At 38.8% G+C, this 22,407-nt stretch overlaps 1 protein-coding gene across 1 annotated transcript; it reads right to left on the bottom strand.

Annotated features, from left to right (window-relative positions):
* Nucleotides 1-754: 754 nt before the first annotated feature.
* LOC145450276 (ribosomal oxygenase 1-like) lies at nucleotides 755-22,084 on the bottom strand. The gene is made up of 18 exons (XM_080328787.1): nucleotides 21,924-22,084; nucleotides 21,744-21,863; nucleotides 21,093-21,252; nucleotides 19,189-19,255; nucleotides 18,373-18,494; nucleotides 16,761-16,824; nucleotides 15,575-15,702; nucleotides 15,457-15,512; nucleotides 13,786-13,925; nucleotides 10,672-10,885; nucleotides 8,518-8,624; nucleotides 6,738-6,880; nucleotides 6,329-6,507; nucleotides 5,993-6,100; nucleotides 4,539-4,680; nucleotides 2,291-2,480; nucleotides 976-1,108; nucleotides 755-914 (listed from the first exon to the last, which is right to left on the bottom strand). The coding sequence occupies exons 2-18, from the start codon at nucleotides 21,840-21,842 to the stop codon at nucleotides 822-824; spliced, it is 2,145 nt and encodes a 714-aa protein (XP_080184913.1). The 5' UTR covers nucleotides 21,843-21,863; nucleotides 21,924-22,084; the 3' UTR covers nucleotides 755-821.
* Nucleotides 22,085-22,407: the final 323 nt, after the last annotated feature.

The raw sequence follows: 22,407 nt of genomic DNA, 5'->3' as shown, positions 1-22,407 counted from the left end.
TCTTGGATTCGGCCATGTCTGTTTTGCATGTGTGCAAGGATAGATCGACTACATCAAAACTAAGTAATTCTACCGCATGCAGAGACGTGATGATTATCGGGATACGGGACTTTTCTAACAAATGCAGTGATTTGATGATCATTGACACATCTGTACGGAATCATATTCTTGCTTGGTACACGGATTTCCATGTTTATTCATCATTCTCCTTGAAAAAAGCGCAAAATCCAAATAGGGGGGCCCCTTCGACCAGGGGGGGGCCCCGGGCGACCGCCCACCTCGCCCACCCCAAAAGCCACTACTGCGGCCACACCGCCCCTCATATGCTTGTATCGAGACAGTAGTCGCATCTAATCAGAATTTTGAATTGCATAGGCTACATATCATGAAGGACTCGCATACACGTTTAAATGAATATTAGGCACAACATTTCGAATCATCGGCTATGAATTAATAAATTGTATTGCGTAGGACTGCCGTGGCATTCATGGGCTCATCAGACGAGTCATAACTGGATTCCATTTTAGTCCTTCACCCACCTTTTGATAGCAGCCAACTGGATTGTTAGCAGAATATATAGCACAACCATCTACCGGATCCTACCCTTTCTACAATCCGGAAGCATTCTCGATACTCAGTAGGCTGCAAATAATGGGTGCATGATACTCCAAATAACATAACATGGATTCTGAAAATAGCTAATTATGATGACACTGCCATAATTCGAGTATACTACCGACAATGACCTGAAAACTAAAGGTTCGCTTCAGTTTATTGATAATTTCATATTTCAAAACACATGATTGCAAATATCCGCGTTGCTAGAGGGAGATGCAATCATTGCCGTCAACAAGATCAAGATTATTCTTGGTTAACAAAACACCCTTTTCCAGAAGGTCGCCAATGACATTCATCTGAAACAATGTAGATCAAATTTAATATTTTATTTTGTAGCATCACCATCAAGTCACGTGCCTTATCTGCGTCCGAGCTCAATGGCATACTTCTCACCGATTTGTATTCGGGATAGGAATGAATAAGATATTCTACGGTTGGCACGCAGTCCTTTGTTACCACGAAAAATTTCTGTTCTTCCGTGTGATACGTTCTGCAAAAGTCAAAACGACACTACAATGCCACTGTACGATCTTTCAGATATTCGTTTTCTGCTTCTTTTTGAAGCAATGCCGACTACATTGACCACATCTGTATGCACCAAATAGAATCTATATTGTTCTTACATCACACTATTATCACGTTCAAAGGGTTGGTCCTTCATTTACAGTACTTTAATACGTGAATTCTTTTGCCGATGGAAAATTATTCCGCTGACTAGAAAGGTCTGGCAGCGATGGTCCCAACTCTAATCCGAGTTCAAATCAAACAATCTGATACATGTTATGCAACATCACTGTTTACCTCTGATATTCCAGCCAAAAACAGTAAACCCAACAAACGCCCCCAAAACCCCCATTCATCTGCTCAAGTGACCAGACTTGGAAAACCAGGTGATTCTTGATCAATTTATTGTACAATTATACCACTTAGAACAAAATACCGGTAATGTAATCCTAATCCAATTTAGAAAATGCTTCCGTGCAGTTTCAATTCTCGTCTGAATTCTCGTTATCCTGAAAATGCTACAGGAGAACTGAATAGTGCAAAACGGGACAAGCTTGGTGTAGAGACCTTTGCCATTGTCGTGCTTATGAGGATGACCTATGATGTGATATGAACTGGACTTGATATTTGTTGTATTTGTTTCTGATTCGGGATTAAATTCAAATTCGATAATCCTTATTCTCATCTAATGTGGAAAAGGACAGGACGTTGTATATTCTTGTCCTTCATGTTTTTGCGGCATATACACCTACTCATGAATCATGATATAGGCCTACTTATACAATACATACACAAAATCTGTAGAGTACATATGCGATGCATGCATGCCATGAGTGCATGATGTATATGTATATATGCAGCTGGACAAGGAAGGTGCATAAATAGCCTGGCAAGGCTTTACAAGTCTTGCACCATCCCTTCCTGCTATCCCAATAATGCTGAGCGCCAAGTGGGGAAGTCATGGATACCAGTGTTACTAATCAGGTCTTTAGTCTGACCTGGCCGGGATCGAACCCACAACCTATCGAACAAAAAGCCGGACGCTCACCGTTGCGCTATCATGTATGTGAAGTTATATGCTTATTCTAATCTATTTTGAAAAAGCTGAACGTTTTCAGCTTGTGAACTATGCGAGTTCTGTCATGAAATATTTGAACGATTTAATTACCTTGGGTTTTGAACACAGTGGAAGATATAAAAATCGTCATCATCATTATCTTCGCTCCTCATGATTCTCAGCGAATTTTTTCGGACAGTTCGCACTTCCGTATCCATGTCAACACCGCACTGGCACGAAGAAGGGACTCCGGGTTTGGACAGCTTTACAGGAGCGCCCTGAATGCACCGGCCCATTTCCTCTGAAAGAAGAAGTTAAGGGTGTGACCAATATTGCCGGTTTTCGCATTTTCACCAAGGCTCGAAAAGTAACTAGAGCTCGACCGCAGACTTGGACAACTAGAAAATATCGAGCTTTTTCAAATTAGATTCAAATTAGAATTACAGCGACAACATATTTTTTTTCTAAATTAGAGTTGAATTAGAACTAGATTTGACGGCACCTGTTTTTAATTTACAAAAATATGTTGTTTACCGCTAATATCACCTAATTTTTATAATTTTTGCTTGATTTTCAAGGCTCTCTGTGGTAACAATTGCGTCTTCAACGATATCGCGTCAGAAATAGAACAATACTGTATGCACAATTGCACACTTGAAGAGACAGATTTGAACTCATCGAAGTTGTAGTATATGAAGTGAAATTTACCTATGCCAAAATTTGCGTATTTTGAGCACTTTTCCAAACAAAAATGTAGAATATCTCACGACATAAGAATGTCCTAAAACCCTAGTATACAAAGAGCGTTTTATCGATGTCACAATTTGCGTATTTTTAGCACTTTTCGAAACCAAAAATATGGAATATTTAAAAAATCGAGCTAATTCAGAAAAAACTAATGTCATTTTTGGATTCAGCGAGCTAAAAATACCCTAAAACCGTTGAAACTTTTTTGGCACCAAAATGTGTGTTGACCAGTGTTATGATAAGCACGAGAATAACAAATGTCTGTACAGCATGCTTGGCTTGTTTCGCATAGTACCGTTCTCCTGCAGCATCTACAGGAAAACCACAAATTAGATTAGAATTAAAATTATAGCATACAAACATTTCACATATTAGCTTAGAATTAGATTAGCGCCCTTTCGCTCTAATTAGACAACTACAATTGACTATTTGCTCATCGTATTTTTGAGCATTTATTTGTACTTTGTAGTGTCATTATTCATGTTACGATAATTACATTTACAAATTATCGTGATTGTATCAAAAACTGCTTTCTATCTAACAGTTTTAATTATTTGATTCAATCTGAAGTATTTTAAAAACTTGTACTGGACATGCTCTATTGAAAATGTGCATTTGAACCAGACTTGTACAAACTACTAATCTAGTAAGATAACTAATTGCCAGTTTTTTGAGAAGTTCTAGTTCTAGTTGGTAACGTGTTCTGTTGTGTAATGTTCTCGCAGCCATTGCTAGCTCAGAGTCGTCACTAGGGCAAGTTTTTGTTGCAGTCAAATCCGTGGAAATTGCATTTATTTTTCACAAAATTTGCAGTAAAAAGTTGCCTTTATGGACAAGTTCCTTGAAATTATTAGGGTGTGAGATACTCGAATCGTTCCGTATCCACGGCATTGTAGCAAAACTCAGTGTTGGCGACTTCAACAAAATCAATAGCCTGAAAAAGTTGATCCAGCCAAAATATAATTTTCGGTGGTCTAGCCCGAATGTACGTCAAATCAGAAAGGACCTCAAATTAAAACAACAGTGAAATAATCAAGCGATCTATTCACATATAGAGCCAAATATTCCCAGCAAAAAGTTAGTTGTATGAAAAATCGAAAAAAGTTGCAAAAAATTACATGAAAAATCGAAAAAGGTTCCAAAAAGATGCATGAAAAATCGGAAAAGTTGCAAAAAGTTGCATGGAAAAAATGGAGAAAAGTTGCAATATAAGATTCCTCCAAACAGCTTAAAACACCATACTACACCACATAACTTGTGAGCTGCCAGAAGCTATAAAAAAAAGTTGCAAAATCTTGCCCTAGTCAATAGTCATCACTACTCACAGTGACGTATCTTCGGTGTGTGTTTTTGGGGTCTAAACAAACTTAACTGATGTTCAAGTGAAAAGTCGATCCGATTCTGATAAAATAAAAATGAATAAGTTGCTTCACAATTGAATCTAGTTAGTTGCATTTTAGTTGATTGCGAATATTTAAAGGTTCTTAGTTCTAGTTCAAGTTCAAGTTGCGAGTTTGGAATTAAGCGAGTAAGTAGTTCTGATTTTAGTAGGATTTGAATAGAATGGTGACATTCTACTCATCACCAAATCTAATCGCATCAAATCACTAACCTTGCGATAATACAGGAGGAAGAGCATCATAGAGAAAAGACTTTGCACGAACATCCGCATTGTCATCAACATCGACATAATCTGCCAGTTTGTGAATTAAATCCGCGACTTTGGTCAAAATCTGCTTCCTCCTGGCCGGATTCTACAAGGCAAAGCAAAAGCAGTGAATTACTCAACTCAACACAAAGTAACGACGCCAATAAAAATACACCTCAATGCAGGACCATGATAGATTTTGCAGAAAGAGTAAGTTATACTAAGATTGAGAGATTACTGACACTACGGGCGGATATCAAAAAGTTGGCTTATCCAGGAGAATGTTAAGTCAGATTAAAAACTGTTAATCGTGACAGCATAATTCGCTGGATTAAAAGTTTCACCATATGATTCGAGATGACCCGCGATTCAACGGTTTTAACGAGACGATTAGCATTCTCCTGGATAAGCTAACATGTGATCTCCGCCCTAAGATATGGCAGTTGATTGATTCTATGACCCAGGGATATAATGACTCGAATCGCGATTTTTTGGTGACTGGACTTGACTCGAGTGATTTTCTTAGAAATGAAAAATGACTCGACTCGATTCAATCTGTGTATTGACTCGACTTGTAATCGAGTCATTGCGCATGACTCGGACCAAGTCATACGACTCGAGACTGGGTCTACCAAGACATTTCATTGTAATTTCGAAGAATAGTAAAGTTATCACTCTATTGTTATTTTGTCCATTAGCACTGGTACTTGAAAATGCTACCAAGAGTGTTAAAAGTGAGAGAAATTAGTATATTAGGAATGCGCAGCTATCGATGTCACCGAGCAGAGTTGTAAAAAGTGGGACTCAGATGATATTATCTCGGAGCTGATCAGTCAACACAATGACTTGGACTCGAGTCAAAACACTATGACTCAGACCCCATACTCTACTCCATGACTTGGACTTGACTCGGCAGTGAATTGTGAATGACTCGACTTGACTCGAGTAAAAACTATAAAATGAGATTGACTTGCGACTCGGAACCTCGTGACTTGGTTACAACCCTGCTATAACCAGCGGTATTTGACAATTCGCTATAGCAATCCACTCGTAATTTAATCACAAATACGAGGTCACTTCAGGTTGTACTTGAGTAGATAGTAGATACGACGACAACTTTGACCAACTCTACCAGTTACATGCCATCCAAAATATTTTTGTTTTGTATTCCTGATCCATGACTATTTCATAACACTTTGTGGCCATTATAAGGCTCAATCCCCACTTGACATAGAGTAATAGTAGACTCGCACAACATGTTCTTTGATGCAGAGCGAAGCTAGTCAAGGTTTCCAAGCTCCAACAGTAGATACAGTGTTGAAACATTTATACAAAAATATCTGCTCTCACCAGTCAATTTGGATTCGAGTTCTCAAATCATAGTGCACAGCCCGGAGATTATTCACATGAAAACTTACTGCATGGTCTCTGTTCTGATATCCGAAGCAAGTGCTGTAATCAACCGGCAGTCCTTTTCGGAATTCCATGTCTTCTCGAACGGCTTTCTCCAGAGCTTTTGGCAAAAGCTTGTCAAATAAAGCACAATAAATATCAAAAGCCGGACAATAGAATTGGTAAAAGCAGACTTGGATTATTAGATAATTCTAGTTGTCCAATTATATTGTATTTCTTTGTAATTCAGTACTCAATATAATTTCAAAATTTTTGTGAATTCTGTAATTCCAATTCTAATATTATCTGAAAAAAAAAACGGTGTAGCTATCATTCTAATTCTGACTCCGTTTAATACATACGTCTTCAAGTGCATCTGCCCACGAGTTCCGCTGATAAGTAGATATCGTGATATGCAGCGAGTGAGTGTTAAGGACGGCTTGGGCTTGATGAATGAAACCTCGCGGGAAGTACAGCAAGTCCCCCGGTTCCAAGACGGCGTCGAAAATCTGGTCGCCGATCTCGTCATCTTTAAAGTTTCCTAATAATATTTAAAGATATTTTAGTGCAAGCCTTCCGATTGCCTCGATTATTCGAGTTTTCATGCTGGTGATATCAAATTTGGTGATAAGCTTGTTGATATACAATGTTCATTCCAATTCTCTACTGGTTGCTGACGATTACCCCTGACATGTGTCAGCCGAAAATTTTCGGGTACATTTTAATATGAATATACTATTCACTTGTGCATAGAATGAGTAGTTTACCCACCGCTGGAATATCTGGGCAGTGTCTCTTTGCTGCAAACAGGATTGTAGAGCCGCCAGTGTTTCTTGCCTTCCAACTGAAGGACAAACGCTTCGATATCGTCGTAATGCGGAGCAAATCCCTGCGTCCCGGGTGGCGTCAAATACCTAGAATTTGCAAACTTTGCCATGTTGTTACAATAGCGACCTTGGTCGGGCAGAGTTGTAATATTATAATAATTCTTAGCTTTTTCAGATTAGATTAGAACCAGAATTATAGCTACCGTACACAGTTTTTCCCAAATTAGACTACAATTAGAATTATAGCTACACAGCTTCATCCATATTACATTAACATTTGAATTGTAGCTGCACATATTTTTGCAAATTAGATCAAAATTAGAATAATAGCTGCACTCTGCATCTGCAGTATTTTTTTCAAATTACATTATACTTAGAATTACTGAATTTGCGAGAACTTGGACATTAAATCAACTTCAGTTCATAATAAATCATAGTTGATTATAATAAGCATGCGAATTGAAAATTTCTGTACACTAAAGCTTGGCTCGTTTCACACGATACAGATCTCCTGTAGGTTTTCGAGCAAAACCAGAAATTTGATTATAATTAAAATGAGAACAGAGAAACATTTTACAAATTAGAATAGAACTAGGTTTCCGGCGTTTCGCTCTAATTAGAAAGCTAGAATACGGTATTCTATATGTTAAAGCAGGGGCGGGCAACTTCTCCAGTCGGCAGGCCGGATGTAGGAAAATTAGGACCTTTGCGGGCCGGATTGCTGAATCGATGCATTATTCGCCCATTTATCCACATATAAAAGGAATAAATCGTACTTAATGAATGTAATTTAACGACAGCAATGTAACTTCAAAGCCATTTCTCGCCAATAATGTCGAAGACAATGTGGATTTGAGAACAGCATTGTCATACATGCACCACTATATCTGCTTCTCTCTGATCAATCAACACATGGTGCAATTCTTAATTAAGATTTCAAGGCGTTCGATAAGCCTGGTACCCCAAGTTTACCAAGATATTGAATTCTTGCGGCCCGCGGCTTCCACGAAATTTAAAAGTGGCCCCCGACCAATTTTGAGTTGGCGACTCCTGGCATAAGCGGTGTCTTACAGAAGCCTTGAAGTGTGCCGTGCTACAAGTCGACGGTTACGGAATCAAAAATAAGAAATATCGGCCTAGTGTAAATGACCATTTTAGTCGACGAACACCATCATGATTACCACAAATGACATTAGGCCTGAGGACATCGTAAATGCTGATAATGCAACAAGTCTTCTCGCTTCGACGGATTTACGCATAAGATCCACCCTCACTCGCCGCGCAAGTGCGCATAGATGTGTATAATGACATACAGTCACTAACATTTGACGTATGTAAGCAAGTAGCGGGGAATCTTGGCTAATGACTTGGGCCGCGGGCCACACCATCATCTAAGACGGAAAACTGTCCGCGGGCCGAACAAAATCCCTTCGCGGGCCGGATCCGGCCCGCGGGCCGTATGTTGCCCACCCCTGTGTTAAAGTCTTGGTCAATAATCCAAATACCAGAATCCAAATGTTAATTGTAATGATTCGAGTCGAGCAATGGAGACATGATTTTTTTCCGGTACTGAAATTACATTTTCCTCGCCACCAAGACGTAATTCATTAAGTAGAATTATAGTTTCAATACTATTTTTCAATGTGGAAGCTCTAAATAGCCTCGAGTATTCGACTTCGTCCAGTTCTAATCATGACATGAAAACACGCTCTCATATGACTAACATGTTGGCTCCGACCATGTTCTTGAAGTATTCCTGCAGTGTGGCGCAAACTCTCCAAACAGGCTTCGAAAACGCTTGTGGGTTTTTCAAACGTAGCGAGCACCCATTCTATAGCCAGAAAAAAGATGATCAATAATAGATTATTGTGACATTCCATAAATAAATGTTCAAAAATAAAATATTTCATTCACATTACGACTGTGCAAAATCGGTATTGGATTTTGAGTTGAGTGTTAGGCTTTGAGTCGAGTCAAGTATCGCTCATTATGACATCAGAGCAGTATGAATGTCTGTGGGTTTCAAGTTCAAAATGTAACTTTTAACCCTTTCGCCGCGGGTGGATCCTAGAGGATCAATGCACAGTTTTTCACAAACACGCTTCAATCAATTAACGACATCTTGCGTTGTAGGGGTCATAAACGGTTACAATGATCGTCTATAAATAGCGATTGTCGATACGCATACGACCAGCTACATATAACCCATTGCCTTATGGCATAACCTGTTCAAAATGCAGATTGAATACAGAAAAACGTTTCCCGCAAAATACAATGTGTAGCTCAGTTCGCCTGAATGAACGCTAATCTTATAATCCCTTATATCTTCCGTTCTACACGTCGTAAGCAGACACATTTGTCGTTTTAGAGTAGTTGTTGATAGCAAGAGTTCATTGCAACCATAATATCGGGAATTAGTTGGATAGAACACGCTTCAAATTGGTGTGAAATAAAGCAATATTCTGTTTCGTTAAAAATGCCGCACACGTATGAGAATTGCCGCATAAGGCCATATACATTCACTTACGATTGTCTTATACAGCTGAATGTCACACACATAGTTAGATGCAGTCCATAACACTTCAACAAGATCAGTATCACAAAGGTTGGTCTTATATAAGTTACACGACGCCAGTGCTAAACACTGCAGACATGGGTGTGTAAGTTGGCGCGAGTGTACCGTACTCACGCCTGTAATAACAACATCATACAGACAGTTGAATCATCCGTTTTATATGTTATACGAAGTTACTGTAGACTTCAATGAATAGATGTTGATCATATGCCCGTATACTGACGAACCTGTATCGGACATTCGATGTGTAGAACACGTTTCAAATTGATATGAAATGAAGCAACAAGAGAAATCGCGCGCCTATGAGAAGTGTCAAACATGGCAATATATTTACTTACGATGGCCTTGTGCACTGTGCAGTTGCAAATTGAACATTTTGTTAGTTATGTACATTGTACAAGCAATAGTATCTATAAGATCAGTAACATGGATTTGGACTTATATAACTGGACCAGGCAAAGCCAAATAAACACGAATTACAACGAGCGTTGCCTCTATCGCGATGACGTAATCAGCGGCGGCCGTGAGTAACGCTTATAACGAAAACTTCCCAGTCGCGGTGCGCTCGGCTGCGTAAAGATTTCAAGCTCAGTAATGTCTTGTTTGAATGCCGAAATTGATATGTAAGACAACCACGTGGTCATTCACCATGGGAAGGATTATGTGTCACGTCACGTGAAAACGAAAAACAAATTTCTCTTTCACTTTTGAGAAATCGCGTAGACTGGTTTCAATATCATCGTCACCTTTCTCGCCTGAGCCTTCCGAGTAGCACAGTTGGTTAGGCTGCTATTTCCTGATCACGGCGATATATTGGGCGTCGGTTCAAGTCCTGTTGTTCGCGTTTTATGAACTTTTTGGTTGATGCATTAAAATTTGGCCTGGAGGCCGACCGCGGGAGTAGGGTTAATGAGATCACAAAGAATATAAGGCCAATGCTACGACAGACTTATAATGAAACACGATTGTAAATTCATACTGAAATGAACACCAAATTTTCGGCTGATACTTGTTAAAGGTAATCGTCAATAACTAGTACAAAATTATAAAAGAACACTGTATGCCAACAATCGTATCACAAAATATGACATCACCGGCATGAAATATTGAATAATCGGAGGAGATTGCTTAATAACAGTGTACTATTCTTAGATGGTACACGAACTCCGTCTGTTGACACAAGCTAGGTTGATGATTACTCCTGATGAGTGTCAGCCGAAAAGATCTAGGTTTATTTCAATATCAATATACTATACATACGATGGTATATTGAAGTTCGGTACGTCCAAGAATCTCTACAAACCTTATAGTAATCCCAAGCCACCGCAGGGTAGACTCTCCCTTCAACGTTATGCGTTTGTCGCACCCCGTCCTGATACGAAGTCACGTCGAGATTGACTCCATACTGAACGTTACATTCGTGCAACATTTTGTTGAAGTCGTCCGTGCTGAAGATGCCGCTCGCGTAACTCGCGACACGACGTCTTATCAAAGCCGGCTTTTTCTCCCAAATTGTGCTGAAATCATAACAATTCCCAGTAGCAAACTTGAAATGCGGGCAGGATTGTATTGGCTCGACCAAGTCGCGAGTGTTGGGTGACTCGACCTGAATCAAGTCATTTTCTAAAATATGGATTTTTCGACTTTTCATGAAAGTTTTTTCGATTTCTCATGCCACCAACTTTTTACTGGAAATATTTGGCAGTATATGCAAATAGATCGCTTGATTAGGTCACTGATTTTTGAGAATTTTGGTGAAATACACGGCCAAATTCGACTGAAATACTGTAAATCAGCACTGAAGTAACGCTCTAACGGGTAATTCATGAGTTGGACCGGAAAGTTTTTTTTTTTAGTCAACTGACCAAAATGTGCTCTTTCAGTGCAACTTTTGTGCAAAAATAAATGCAACTTTCCACGGATTTAACTGAAATTCGACTGAAATACTGTAAATCAGCACTGAAGTAACGCTCTAACAGGTAATTCGGGAGCTGAACCGGAAAGGTTTTTTTTTTAGTCAACTGAGCAAAATGTGCTTGTTCAGTGCAACTTTTGTGCAAAAATAAATGCAACTTTTTACTGCAACTTTTGTGAAAAATAAATGAAGCTTTCCACGGATTTAACTGCAACAAAAACTTGCCCTAGTTACCACATTATTCGCATTTGTCTATCAGAAGAGCTTCTCGGAGGCACGGAACTTCAATATACAATTGGATGGTATATTCATACTGAAATGAACCCGCATATTTTCGGCCGACAGACGTCACTCGTCATTTGTCTATCAGTAATGCTGTTTGTAAAATGGGGCAAAAACTGTGTTAAGTGAAGAAAATTACCATGCTGTGTTAAATTTACACGTTTTTGTGAATTCAGTCATTATAAATGGAAGTCGAAGTAACGCCATAAATCTCTGCTCAAGTACAAGAAGGAAGAGCAATTTCCAAGACATGTTAAACTCCTTCAAGGGAAAGTAGAAGATTAAAGGTATGACAACATGCGAGTTGTTCCAAAAGCTAAATTTACCAAGTTAATCGGTCTAGTGAACTAGTGCTACTCTAATCTGAATCAACAAGTTGCAACATATGTTTACATACCGTGATACAAGAGCTATTTCCAGTGGTTTTTATCACAACTTCAAAATCAAGCAAAACTTATGCTATCAAGCTACTTGACTTTTTGAAATTCAAACTGTGTAAGGTATGTCATTTCGCTGAATAAACTATTTACGTGTAAGAGGATGCAGTCGAAAAACATATCAACGTGCGTGGTGTGAGTATGGAAATCAGCCAATCTAGTGTGTGACACCAGAAGGAGTTTGCATATAATCTAAAAATAGTATATTCAGCTTAAGCCATCTGTTCGCCTTGATCAGTGGTTATTAACGTTCTTCCTCCCAGCGCCTCCTTTCGGAAATTTTCATGACCTGATTACCACTCGACTAATTACCATTCAAATGATTGTATGCACTATTTTCGGGATCAAATCAAGGTTCTTATACCAACTGTTAAGTACGGGCTCATACCTATCGGGTCTGAGACGAATGAATAAACACCTTGATTGGGCGACGTTGTGTTTTGCAGCACCCGAAAACAAGGATATTTAGTTAATTATTCTGGCCGGAAAGCTTAATACCACATGTACTGCACAGTGTTCAAATGGGTCTCACTCTCAAAAGTGGTATGGAACTATGCTACCAGATATAGAGACGCAGTGAGCTGCAATATATAATACTAGTTCAAAACATTTTGTCAGGGGTCGCCAACTTTAATCGGGTCACGGGCCACTTTTCACATTTCACAGAGGTTGCGGGCCGCATGAGCTCAATATTGAGATAAAATAGGCCACACAGTTTAATAACCATGTTTTAAAACTCTACGTCTGTACAACGCCGTGCTCTCTAACATGGGCGCCAGGCATCATTGGTAGTTTCCACAAAAGAAATGATGTTACATTAAAGAAATACAAATACAAAAAATATCATTATCATCCCTTTCATTCTATTTTGAACTATGAGCTGCAAACGATACCCGACAACAATTTTCAGCAACTAAGGAATCGATATTGAGGTTAGCTCGACACGGTATTTGCTGGAAAACTATCTACTCGTGAAGCTTGATGATTTGGGGAAGCACAAGTCGTTTTCTAAGCGTCTCGGTCTTGGCAGAGTATGGGCCATTGCAAGTCAAGGCAACCCTTCCATATTAGCTAGTTAGTCCTCCATGGAATGCTATTACCATCACCGAAGCCGTATCAGTTAGGGATGAATACTGGTGTTGGGCACAGGAGAATACCTAATTTTGAACAACAACAAGATTTTTAAACTGAAATTGATTTCATCATTTAAAAATGCTTTAATAACCGTTCTTCCAATATCTCAAATCACGTCGCGGGCCGCAAAATATTACCTTGAAGGAGGCATTCGGCCCGCATTGTTGGTGACTCCTGATCTAGAGTGATCGAGCTGTGTTACGCGAGATTTTGTTATCTAAAAGTGCACACATGACGCGTAAAAAACACTTTGAAACATCGCTTCTACGGGTTGGCATTGCGTCAAATTTGTTGTGCATCGTTTTTGTAGACAACTCAACAATTTCATGGGGTTGACAGTAAATTTGAAAAATTATTATCCAATTTTTTATAATAAATTCTAAATTTTCAAATACCCGTGCGTTCACATCTACCGGTTGGAATCAACCAAATTTGGTGGGCAGAGGCCTAACGATTCAATCAGTGAATCCCCGGAATTCGGAAAGAAAAGTTATTTTTGAACAACCTATTGTGTAGTCTGAAAAGATAACGTAACCGAACAATTCAAGTGGTGCGAGTACGAAAACTCTGCTAAATTACTCCGAAAAGGTACAAATACGTTGTTACTAACCACCTCCGATTCTTGTTTAGGTGAATCAAAAACCAGTACCTCATAAAAGGCTTGTCGGTCATGGGATGGATGAGCCAGTTAAACAAGGACTTGCTGTCTTCCTCACTGTCTCCAGTAGGGGCCGGCATTCTCAATACTTTGCCGGTAGCTTTACGGACGGATATCGGACCAGACGATGGCTAGATGGGAAACGGAAACAAAAATACAATTATAATGTCACAATATAACAATATAATCTAATAATGAACAGCACACCCCTAGACTAAAGCATCCCAGTAAGCGATATTACTTTCAATACAATATCCATTGTAAAATAATATTTATTTAACTCGAAGACTTTTCGGGTGCCTCTTTTCAAGAGTTAACCGCACACTAAAGGGATTTAAACAGAGTTAAAAGCAAAACCAAAAATGCAAAGTATGACGCAACAATCAAAATCACAAACCATGAAATTCGCATTGTACCAATGGCAACAATGACAAACTATGAAGTAGACGGACATACGGTACTATAGTAGCATAGTTCAATAAATATTATTTTACAATGGATATTGTATTGAAAGCTATATTCAAGTTCTGTACCACGAACCAGCTATTTAAGCGATATTAGTAATAGGCCGTTCACTCATCATTGCGAAGACGGTTTGACGCATTTCTTGAAGCCCATGTTGAATTTTTTATTATTTCTATTTATTTGGGGAGATGGTAGCTATAGGCCTATCAAAATAAAAAGAATGGAAATAGTCTAAGACATAACTTGAACAAGCATTTTTTTTTAGTTTTGCAAAAAATGTAGCAGTGCGTATGTTTGGCCACCAGGGTTTTAATGCAGGGTTTCTTATAACCAAGTCACAAGTCAATCTTACTTATGGTTTTGACTCGAGTCATTTTCAATTCACCACCGAGTCAAGTCAGCGAGCAGAGGGTCGAATCCGAGTCATGGTATTATGACTCCGAGTCTAAGTCATTGTGTTGACTGCTCAGTTTCCAGTTAAAGTCTTGCTAACCCCACATTTTATAACTGTTTGGTGATATCGAATGGTTCTCATTTATCATATACTCATTTTCCTCATTTTTACCAGTTTCTGGACGCATTTCCAAGTACCAGTGCTAATAGACGAAATCCGATCAGTGTGGTTACTATATTATTCTTCGAAATTACAACAAAATGTTGGTCTTGGCTGTCTGCGTCTCAAGTCAGGCTTGGTTCGAGTCATCAGAAAATCGTGGCTTGAGTCGAGTGGATTTGTGTGTTGCGCATGACTCGGACCAAGTCGCATGACTCGAGCAAATTCAATATGACTTATTCAAGCCTCGTTCATCAGGACAGATACTTGAAAAATAGGTCCAGAAACTGTCTTTTATCTGTTGGAATAAACATGTTTAGAATGAGATAAAAGAGTATATTAGGAATCAGAGACCTTCGATTACACTCAAGACTTATACAGAAGTGAGTTGAGCCCGACTGGAACTTGATACCGAACAGTAAGCTCTATGATTTGGACTCAAACTGGAGTCTAACACTATGACTCGGACTTGACTCGATAGTGAATTGAAAATGACGTAACTTTGACTCGAGTCAAAACTATGAAAGTCAAATTGACTTGCGACTCGGAACCTTCTGACTTGGTTACAACGCTGCTGGCCATCCGCGTTAACTAATGCTCCTCACATTTGCGACCAATAGAAATGAGAAATGTCAATAACTTACAGTCTTATGCTTTGAGTCACTCTGTCCTGTGCCGCTGCTGGTCCCGTTGGGTAGATCTAGGCAAGTCATTGATGGGTAGCAAAAAAGAAAATGAGACCAATAAAACCCGATGAGTCACCTTCATCCAATCCACTAGGCGGAATACCTTTGCCAATCTGATTTTGCTTCGTGGATGACACCTTCGTTTTTGTTGCGAAATCCATTCCGTTTGAATTTGGGTCACGATTCTCGTTGAACGCAGAAGATCTGACAGAAGAAATGGTGATTCCAATGATATTCATTTTAGCTGTTAGCATCACAGTTCTACAAACTAGTGGATATTCAAGATGCGCAACTGCAACTAGAAATAGAACTACCCACATTTCAACTAGAACTAGAACTAACTACCTTTAAAAATTCGCAAATGGCCAACTAAAACGCAACCAATTAGATTCACATTCCCGTCTAAAATGTGTCAAGAAATATTGGAGATTGGAGAAGAGAAATTCCAAATCGAAAGGGTTTCGAGTTTGAAACGGGATGGATTTCAAACAGAGTTGTAATGACTCGACTCGAGTCACGATTTCTTGGCGATTCGACTTGACTCGAGTGAATTTTTCAAATGTGTTATATGACTCGACTCGAGTCAATTATTGTATTGACCGACTAGCACTCGAGTCATTGTGCATGACTCAAACCAAGTCATTTGACTTGAGGCTAGGACGGCCAAGAAAAACATTTTACTGTAATTTCGAGGAATAGTTAAGTCACCACATGATTGGTATTTCGTCGATCACTGCTGCTACTCGGAAAATAGAGCCAGAAATTGTTAGGACTGCAGAAAATATCGGTAATATGAATGCGAGCCATTCCATATCGCTCGAACAGAGTTAAAAAAGTGGGCTGAACTGGATTGAACTCAAAACTGAACAGTGAACACATTGACTTTGACTCGAGTCACAACATTATGACTCGGACTCGAGTCAAAACTATAAAAGTTAGATTGACTTGTGACTCGGAACTTTGTGACGGTCATGACCGCAAACCCACCACTGGCCACGTCACTGTTAGTAGTGATGACTCTGAGCTAGCGATGGCTGCAAGAGCATGACACGACAGAACCCCGGCGTCACAATTCACACCAAACGACGACACATGTTTTCTAGTTGTTCAGCCATTAATATTTTTGATAAGCGCAGCTACAACTAGAGCAACACTCTTTTTTCAAAATCCGCAGCTAGAACTAGAACTACTCAAAAAAACGGGCAGTTTCTTGACCGTCAACAACTAGTTTTGTAGTTTGTACAAGTCTGGTTTCCACGTACCCTTCATTTGTGTCGTCCTCAAATCCTGTCAGGCTGTGGCTCGTGGAAAGCTCCACGCTTCGATCTGAAATGAAGATTTGACAAGTTTCAATGAAATTGAACAACTATCCGGACAATGACCTGGATCTGTGAAAAATCAAGTGCATGAGGGATTCGATTCTGGATCGGGTGTTAAACTTCGAGTTGAGTATCCTCCATTTTGACATCACAACAGTATAGAACATGTCGAAAGTTCAAAGTACATACTTTTTGTGCGACCACAAAGAATTGAATTACAGGTCAACAAGACATTTTACATAATTTGGTATCTTCGACCATTTCATTGCACTTGCACACAATGCTGGGGGTTGATCACGGCTTCACAGATATGTCATTTCCAGTGACGTGCGTCGCTTTGTACTACGTGTTTCGTATGCTGTGAAACAACCAATCGAGGCCTAGAGCCTTCCAAAGTGGGAAATAGTATCGAAACTATATTTCTCGTTCATAAACTAACATTATGAATTAACACATAGCGGCAAGAATCGCATCATTTCAGTGATGTGACTAATAGAAATTGCTTCTCAACGCTCCATTAACACCATTAGAATCAACAGCTAAGATTTAGTACTCGAATCATTGTACTCAAATCTACACACAATAACGCCTATTTTCTGAAATGGAGATTCTGCATAGCTTTCAAAAGCAACATCAAATTCCATTGAAATCAATCTAAACACACCCCAGCAGAGCTGTAACCAAGTCCCAAGGCTTCGAGTCACAAGTCAATCTTGATTTCATCGTTTTGACTCGAGTCCAAGTCGAGTCATGTCCAATTCACCACCGAGTAGGGTTACCATACATCCTCCTTTTTCCGAATTTTGAAAATGTCCTCAGAGGACGCCTAAATGTCGTCCTTTTTAGCAATTGGTCCTAGCTTTTAGAAGATAAGTCATGGATTCAAGTGAAAATAGGCATAAATGCCGCTAAATAGGAAATTCGTGGTTTTAGTCAGCACCACTAATTTCAAGTGAAAAATGTGTAAATCGGTATCCGAACGAAAGTGATGACCTTTTTTCAGCAAAAATAGCAAAATCGCATGAATTCAGTTTTAATCAACTAACTTTTCAGATTTGGTAAAAGTGTCCTCCTTCCTGACTCCAAAATATGGTAACACTACTCGAGTCCGAGTCATGGTATGATGACTCGAGTCAGAGTCCAACTCATTGCGAGTTACAGTTCTGTCAAATCCACTTTTTATAACACTGTTTGATGATATCGAATGATTCGCATTTATATTATACTCATTTTCCTCAATTTCAACAGTTTCTGATCTCATTTCAAAGTAGGCTACTATTGCCATTAGACGAAAAACCAATGATCTGGTTGCAATGAAATGTCGATCTTGGCCGTTTGATTCTCGAGTCATATGACTCGGTCTGAGTCATGCGCAATGACTCGAGTCCAAGTCGAGTCAATACACAAATTGAGTCGAGTCGAGTCATTTCCGCATTTTGAGAAATGACTCGAGACACCACAGACTATAAACCGCTAATCGACTTAGCAAATCGTTACGGGTTGTCACGCATGAAGCAAAAATTATTAAGATATTAGTTCAAGAAAAGTCACAAACCAGACGACTTGTATTGGAGACGCGATGCCGACTTTAACTTGGTTGTTTTATGATTATCCATCAAGTGAGATGCGTTGACTTGCTTCGTCATGGCTTTGTCAAGTAAAATCGCGCTCTGAGACCTGCATATGGAGTTAATGGAGTATAAAACCTATTATTGAATTTCAATTAGAACTGACCGACATCAGATTTTTGAGCCGATAGCGATAAAACCTGTAACTTCACAAAGAACACCGGTATATTCATCCGATATTAAAAAGGCACGGCATCCAGCTTAAGGCGCGTTTCCGAAACTTGGGAGCATTTTATTGGAACAGTTTTACTATTGCTGTTCAAAAATCACTTTTTCCTCAGATTCCAGTGATTCACTGATTAAATTGTCAGGTTACCCTAAAAAACGCTACACAACAAATTTGGTTACATTCTAACAAGTACAAGCCACCGCAGAGACAATTTAAATTTTTAATTTATTATGAAAAATTCTAATTTTTATTTTATTTCACTGTCAACCCATGAAATTCTCAAGTTGTCTTTAACAAAGATGGAAAACAAATTTGACTTGATTCCAACCTGTAGAACAGGAGTTATTTGAGTTTTTCATTGATAATTCTGTTATTACCCACTGTCACTACTGCAATGACCAATACTGATATTTCTTTCAAAGTATGATATCAATTCCATGTTATCTGCGAACAGATAAAATCGGTCGGAATCTAATCTTAATACTTTTCATTTTTCGTAAAATACGTTACAATAGACTTCAGTACTTGTTGTAATTAAAAAACAAGCATAGATATAATAGTGTAAAACACCGACCCTTTTCCATCATCCGTATGGGTGCCTTTTCCTGGGCCATTTTTTCCATCTCCTGCTTGAGAAGCCTCTGCAATATTTGATAAACATGAATACAAAGCTATCAAACAACTTCAGCTCCTCAAGTCTCAATAGAAAGATTGCTTTATCAGCTGCTTCAAGATTGTTAGAATGAATGATTCAGATGCTTGAGCTGACTACAGAGTGAGGGGAGTGTTATTTTGAGGTCGAGGGCCAGATGGCATGCAGTGGCAATCTACAAATTACATTTGATTTGTTTGTTTCAGAAAATTTTCAGATGGGATACTAGCCTCTTGGCCAAGCTACAGATCGCTATGTCGGCAAGCTAATACTATAGGTTTTTGTGCCGGTATAATTGCCCATGTGTAGCACAACTCTTTAAAATGATGTTACGTCATGCTTTGCGAAATTGGTTTATATAATTCCCTCCGTTTGTATGCTGGTCATCGTGCAGTTAACTCTTGATAAGGGACATACGAAAAGTCATACAAGTGATACATTTCACTACAATGAATGTAGTTTTGAAGATAATTGCTATGATCAAATAATAACAACTGTTACAATATCCACACCTTAGGCTATCTGTGGTGGCAAGAGTTTGAACAAAAACGGTTCATGGTCGCAATATAGAGATTGTAGAGAAGGAGTGTTCAAAAAATAACAATGTTCTTCAAATTTTACTGGCTATTCGATAAAATTGCAAGGTTGGTTAAAAATGCTACACACCAAATTTTGCTTAACTTCAATAGGCAGAAGCGGAGCTTATTAGTACCGTTATTAGAGTTTGAATTTTACTATCAACCCCATGAAATTGTCTAAAAAATGATGTACAAGAAATTTGGCTCGATTGTAACCAGTAGAGGCAAAGTTGTCGAAGTACCAAATTTTGACTTACAAAATATTAGTATTTACTGTGGAAAATGATTCAATTATTATAATAAATTATAGATATATCCACTCTGAATACTATTATTCCGAAATCTAAAATTCTAAACATCAATAACTTTAAGTGTTGATGACCCCTGCTCTGTAGTCCCATATCCCAATAAAATCATCTTTCTGGAAATTATTGGTGCAAAGGACACGAATGCCGAATGCAAATTTTACCCTCAATGTTTCATTTGAAATTTTTAAACATGCTCTTGCTCAAAAGTATTGTTGCTATGTGCATAACAAACGTACTTAAAGCAGCTGTAACAATGATATGCCATTTTGAGTGCAAATCCCGTGACAATAACTGTTTCCAGGGCATTGACAAAGTCCTATATTGTAGAACACAAATTATCAGCTGGAGCTAGACGCTAACAGTTGATTTGCTATGTAATCTGACTGTTCTGAATGTATAATGAAAAAATGGGATTCATTCAGTTCAGAATATGTAGAGACAGGAATTTTATGATCAAGGTCACATCTACTCTTTGTACAACTAAACTATAGCCATGCAATTAAGCCGCTTTGAAAGTCATAGACTTTTCCATTGAACTATAATAACCGTACAGAAATACATGATTTATCGTCATGCCCAACTCACAAAAACAATGCCTATTAGCACAACGAAACACATAATTACAACCTAATTACTCAAATGCTTTATACTTGACTAAAATATACCTAAAATAATTAGGCGCATATGCCTACTGCAGAAGTAGAGGTGGAAGTAGTCTAAAACAGGACTCGAGTATAGCCTATGAAAGAAGAAGTAGAATCCCACAAGCCACGTGGCTACCTATATGACCAGCTCGGGTAATAGCTATATTGTGAACTGCAACTCACGATTTCATTTTCGAATCACAACACCATCTTAAATCTTATCTTGACAATTTTCATTGGCACTAATCTGGGAGTAGATATTAGTTGATTTCAATGTAGCAGTGTTCCGCACCAACCTAGATTTTTTCTCAGTTTCTTTGCTTTCTTCTTAAGAGAATGCCGAAATGGAAAATGTGTTCGACTGGATTTTTGTTTTACAACGCCGGATGAAAATGAAGGTGAATTCTTGACCCCATCTTGCGTTTCGCGGCTTGGAACCTGGTCCACATTGATGTCCTGAGAAAATTCATCATCTGTTAACTGACGTAATTCATGCTGCAACGGTACAGTATCTCAAACAAAAAATTTCAAATTACGGTCATACTGATGCCATAGTATTGACGTAACGTTTTAATATGACAGATAAGAAAACTACACGAAAAAATGATAGTGTAATTCATCACAGAATAATACAACGGAACATACCCTATTATATCCTTATCACGTTCGAAGAATAACTCAATTTAGACAGATGTATTCCAAGATTGGTATTAGTCAAATTTCGATCATATCAAATATGACTTTCATTTCATTCCTCATGCTTGCCATATGAGAAATAGAGATACGGTACCGGTAAGTGTTACATATGGTTATGGATGGTCGGACATGGTTAATACTCTCATTTGTGTTGTTAATATAGAAATTTGATAGAAGCTTATAAACACAGTGGCACAAAATCCACTTGAACAAATGATAAGAATACAAGCGAAGCAGAATAAATGCGTTACCTGCTGATTAGTTGGTACACTTTTATAGACTGCGAAAGCAGATTGGGGAATTCTATCAGGAGTCGGTCTTCTGCCACCCGATTTGGACGGTTTAACCATCGTTCAATTTGCCAATTAAGGCTGGCAAAGAAATACGGATGAAAACACACTGGTACGCAGAAGGAGAGCTCGTAGAGTTACTTCAGTGGTTAAGACTTGAGGACTTGAATAGCACACGTCTTCGTTTCCTACTTCAGCAATCACCAGACGGGACTCGGGAGCAGCTCGTTAAGTTACGCATGACTGGTTCACAAACACAACATTGTGCAAACTGCTGCATTATCGGGCACAGCTGAAATATTCAGATTTTTGCAATATATTAAATATTCGTCTGAATATATTTTCATCCGAACAAGACACACACAATGAATAATGCGATAAGACACAATGCGATGTAATGAACAGATAGCAGGATGCCGAACGACCAGTTGCGGTTGCAGTAGCGGTCTCTTGAACTTGCATCCACCTCGGCCTAGTGCCCTATTTCACAGTTCCTTTTTTGATGTTAGTCTTCATTCCGCGGCTTTTTCTTGCTCTTTCCGTTCTTTTGAGTGCGCTCTTTCAAGGATCTTTTACTGGGCTTTTTTGTCGCCGTAAGAACAGCGACGCGGGGGAAGAGGAGCCC

Source organism: Botryllus schlosseri, chromosome 11 (genome assembly GCF_051294905.1).
Source record: "Botryllus schlosseri isolate E-star chromosome 11, Bs_hap1, whole genome shotgun sequence".
NCBI classification, from domain to species: domain Eukaryota; kingdom Metazoa; phylum Chordata; class Ascidiacea; order Stolidobranchia; family Styelidae; genus Botryllus; species Botryllus schlosseri.
Note: the sequence above shows the minus strand (reverse complement) of the source record. Positions and strands in the feature narration are given on the sequence as shown.

Excerpts from the sequence above, each read along its gene's own strand:
- LOC145450276 (XM_080328787.1), bottom strand. The coding sequence starts at position 21,842 with ATGGTTAAACCGTCCAAATCGGGTGGCAGAAGACCGACTCCTGATAGA. Across the intron at positions 15,703-16,760 it reads GAGGACGACACAAATGAAGG|ATCTTCTGCGTTCAACGAGA; the intron begins GTACGTGGAAAC and ends TTCTTCTGTCAG. Across the intron at positions 10,886-13,785 it reads ACCGACAAGCCTTTTATGAG|CACAATTTGGGAGAAAAAGC; the intron begins GTACTGGTTTTT and ends TTATGATTTCAG.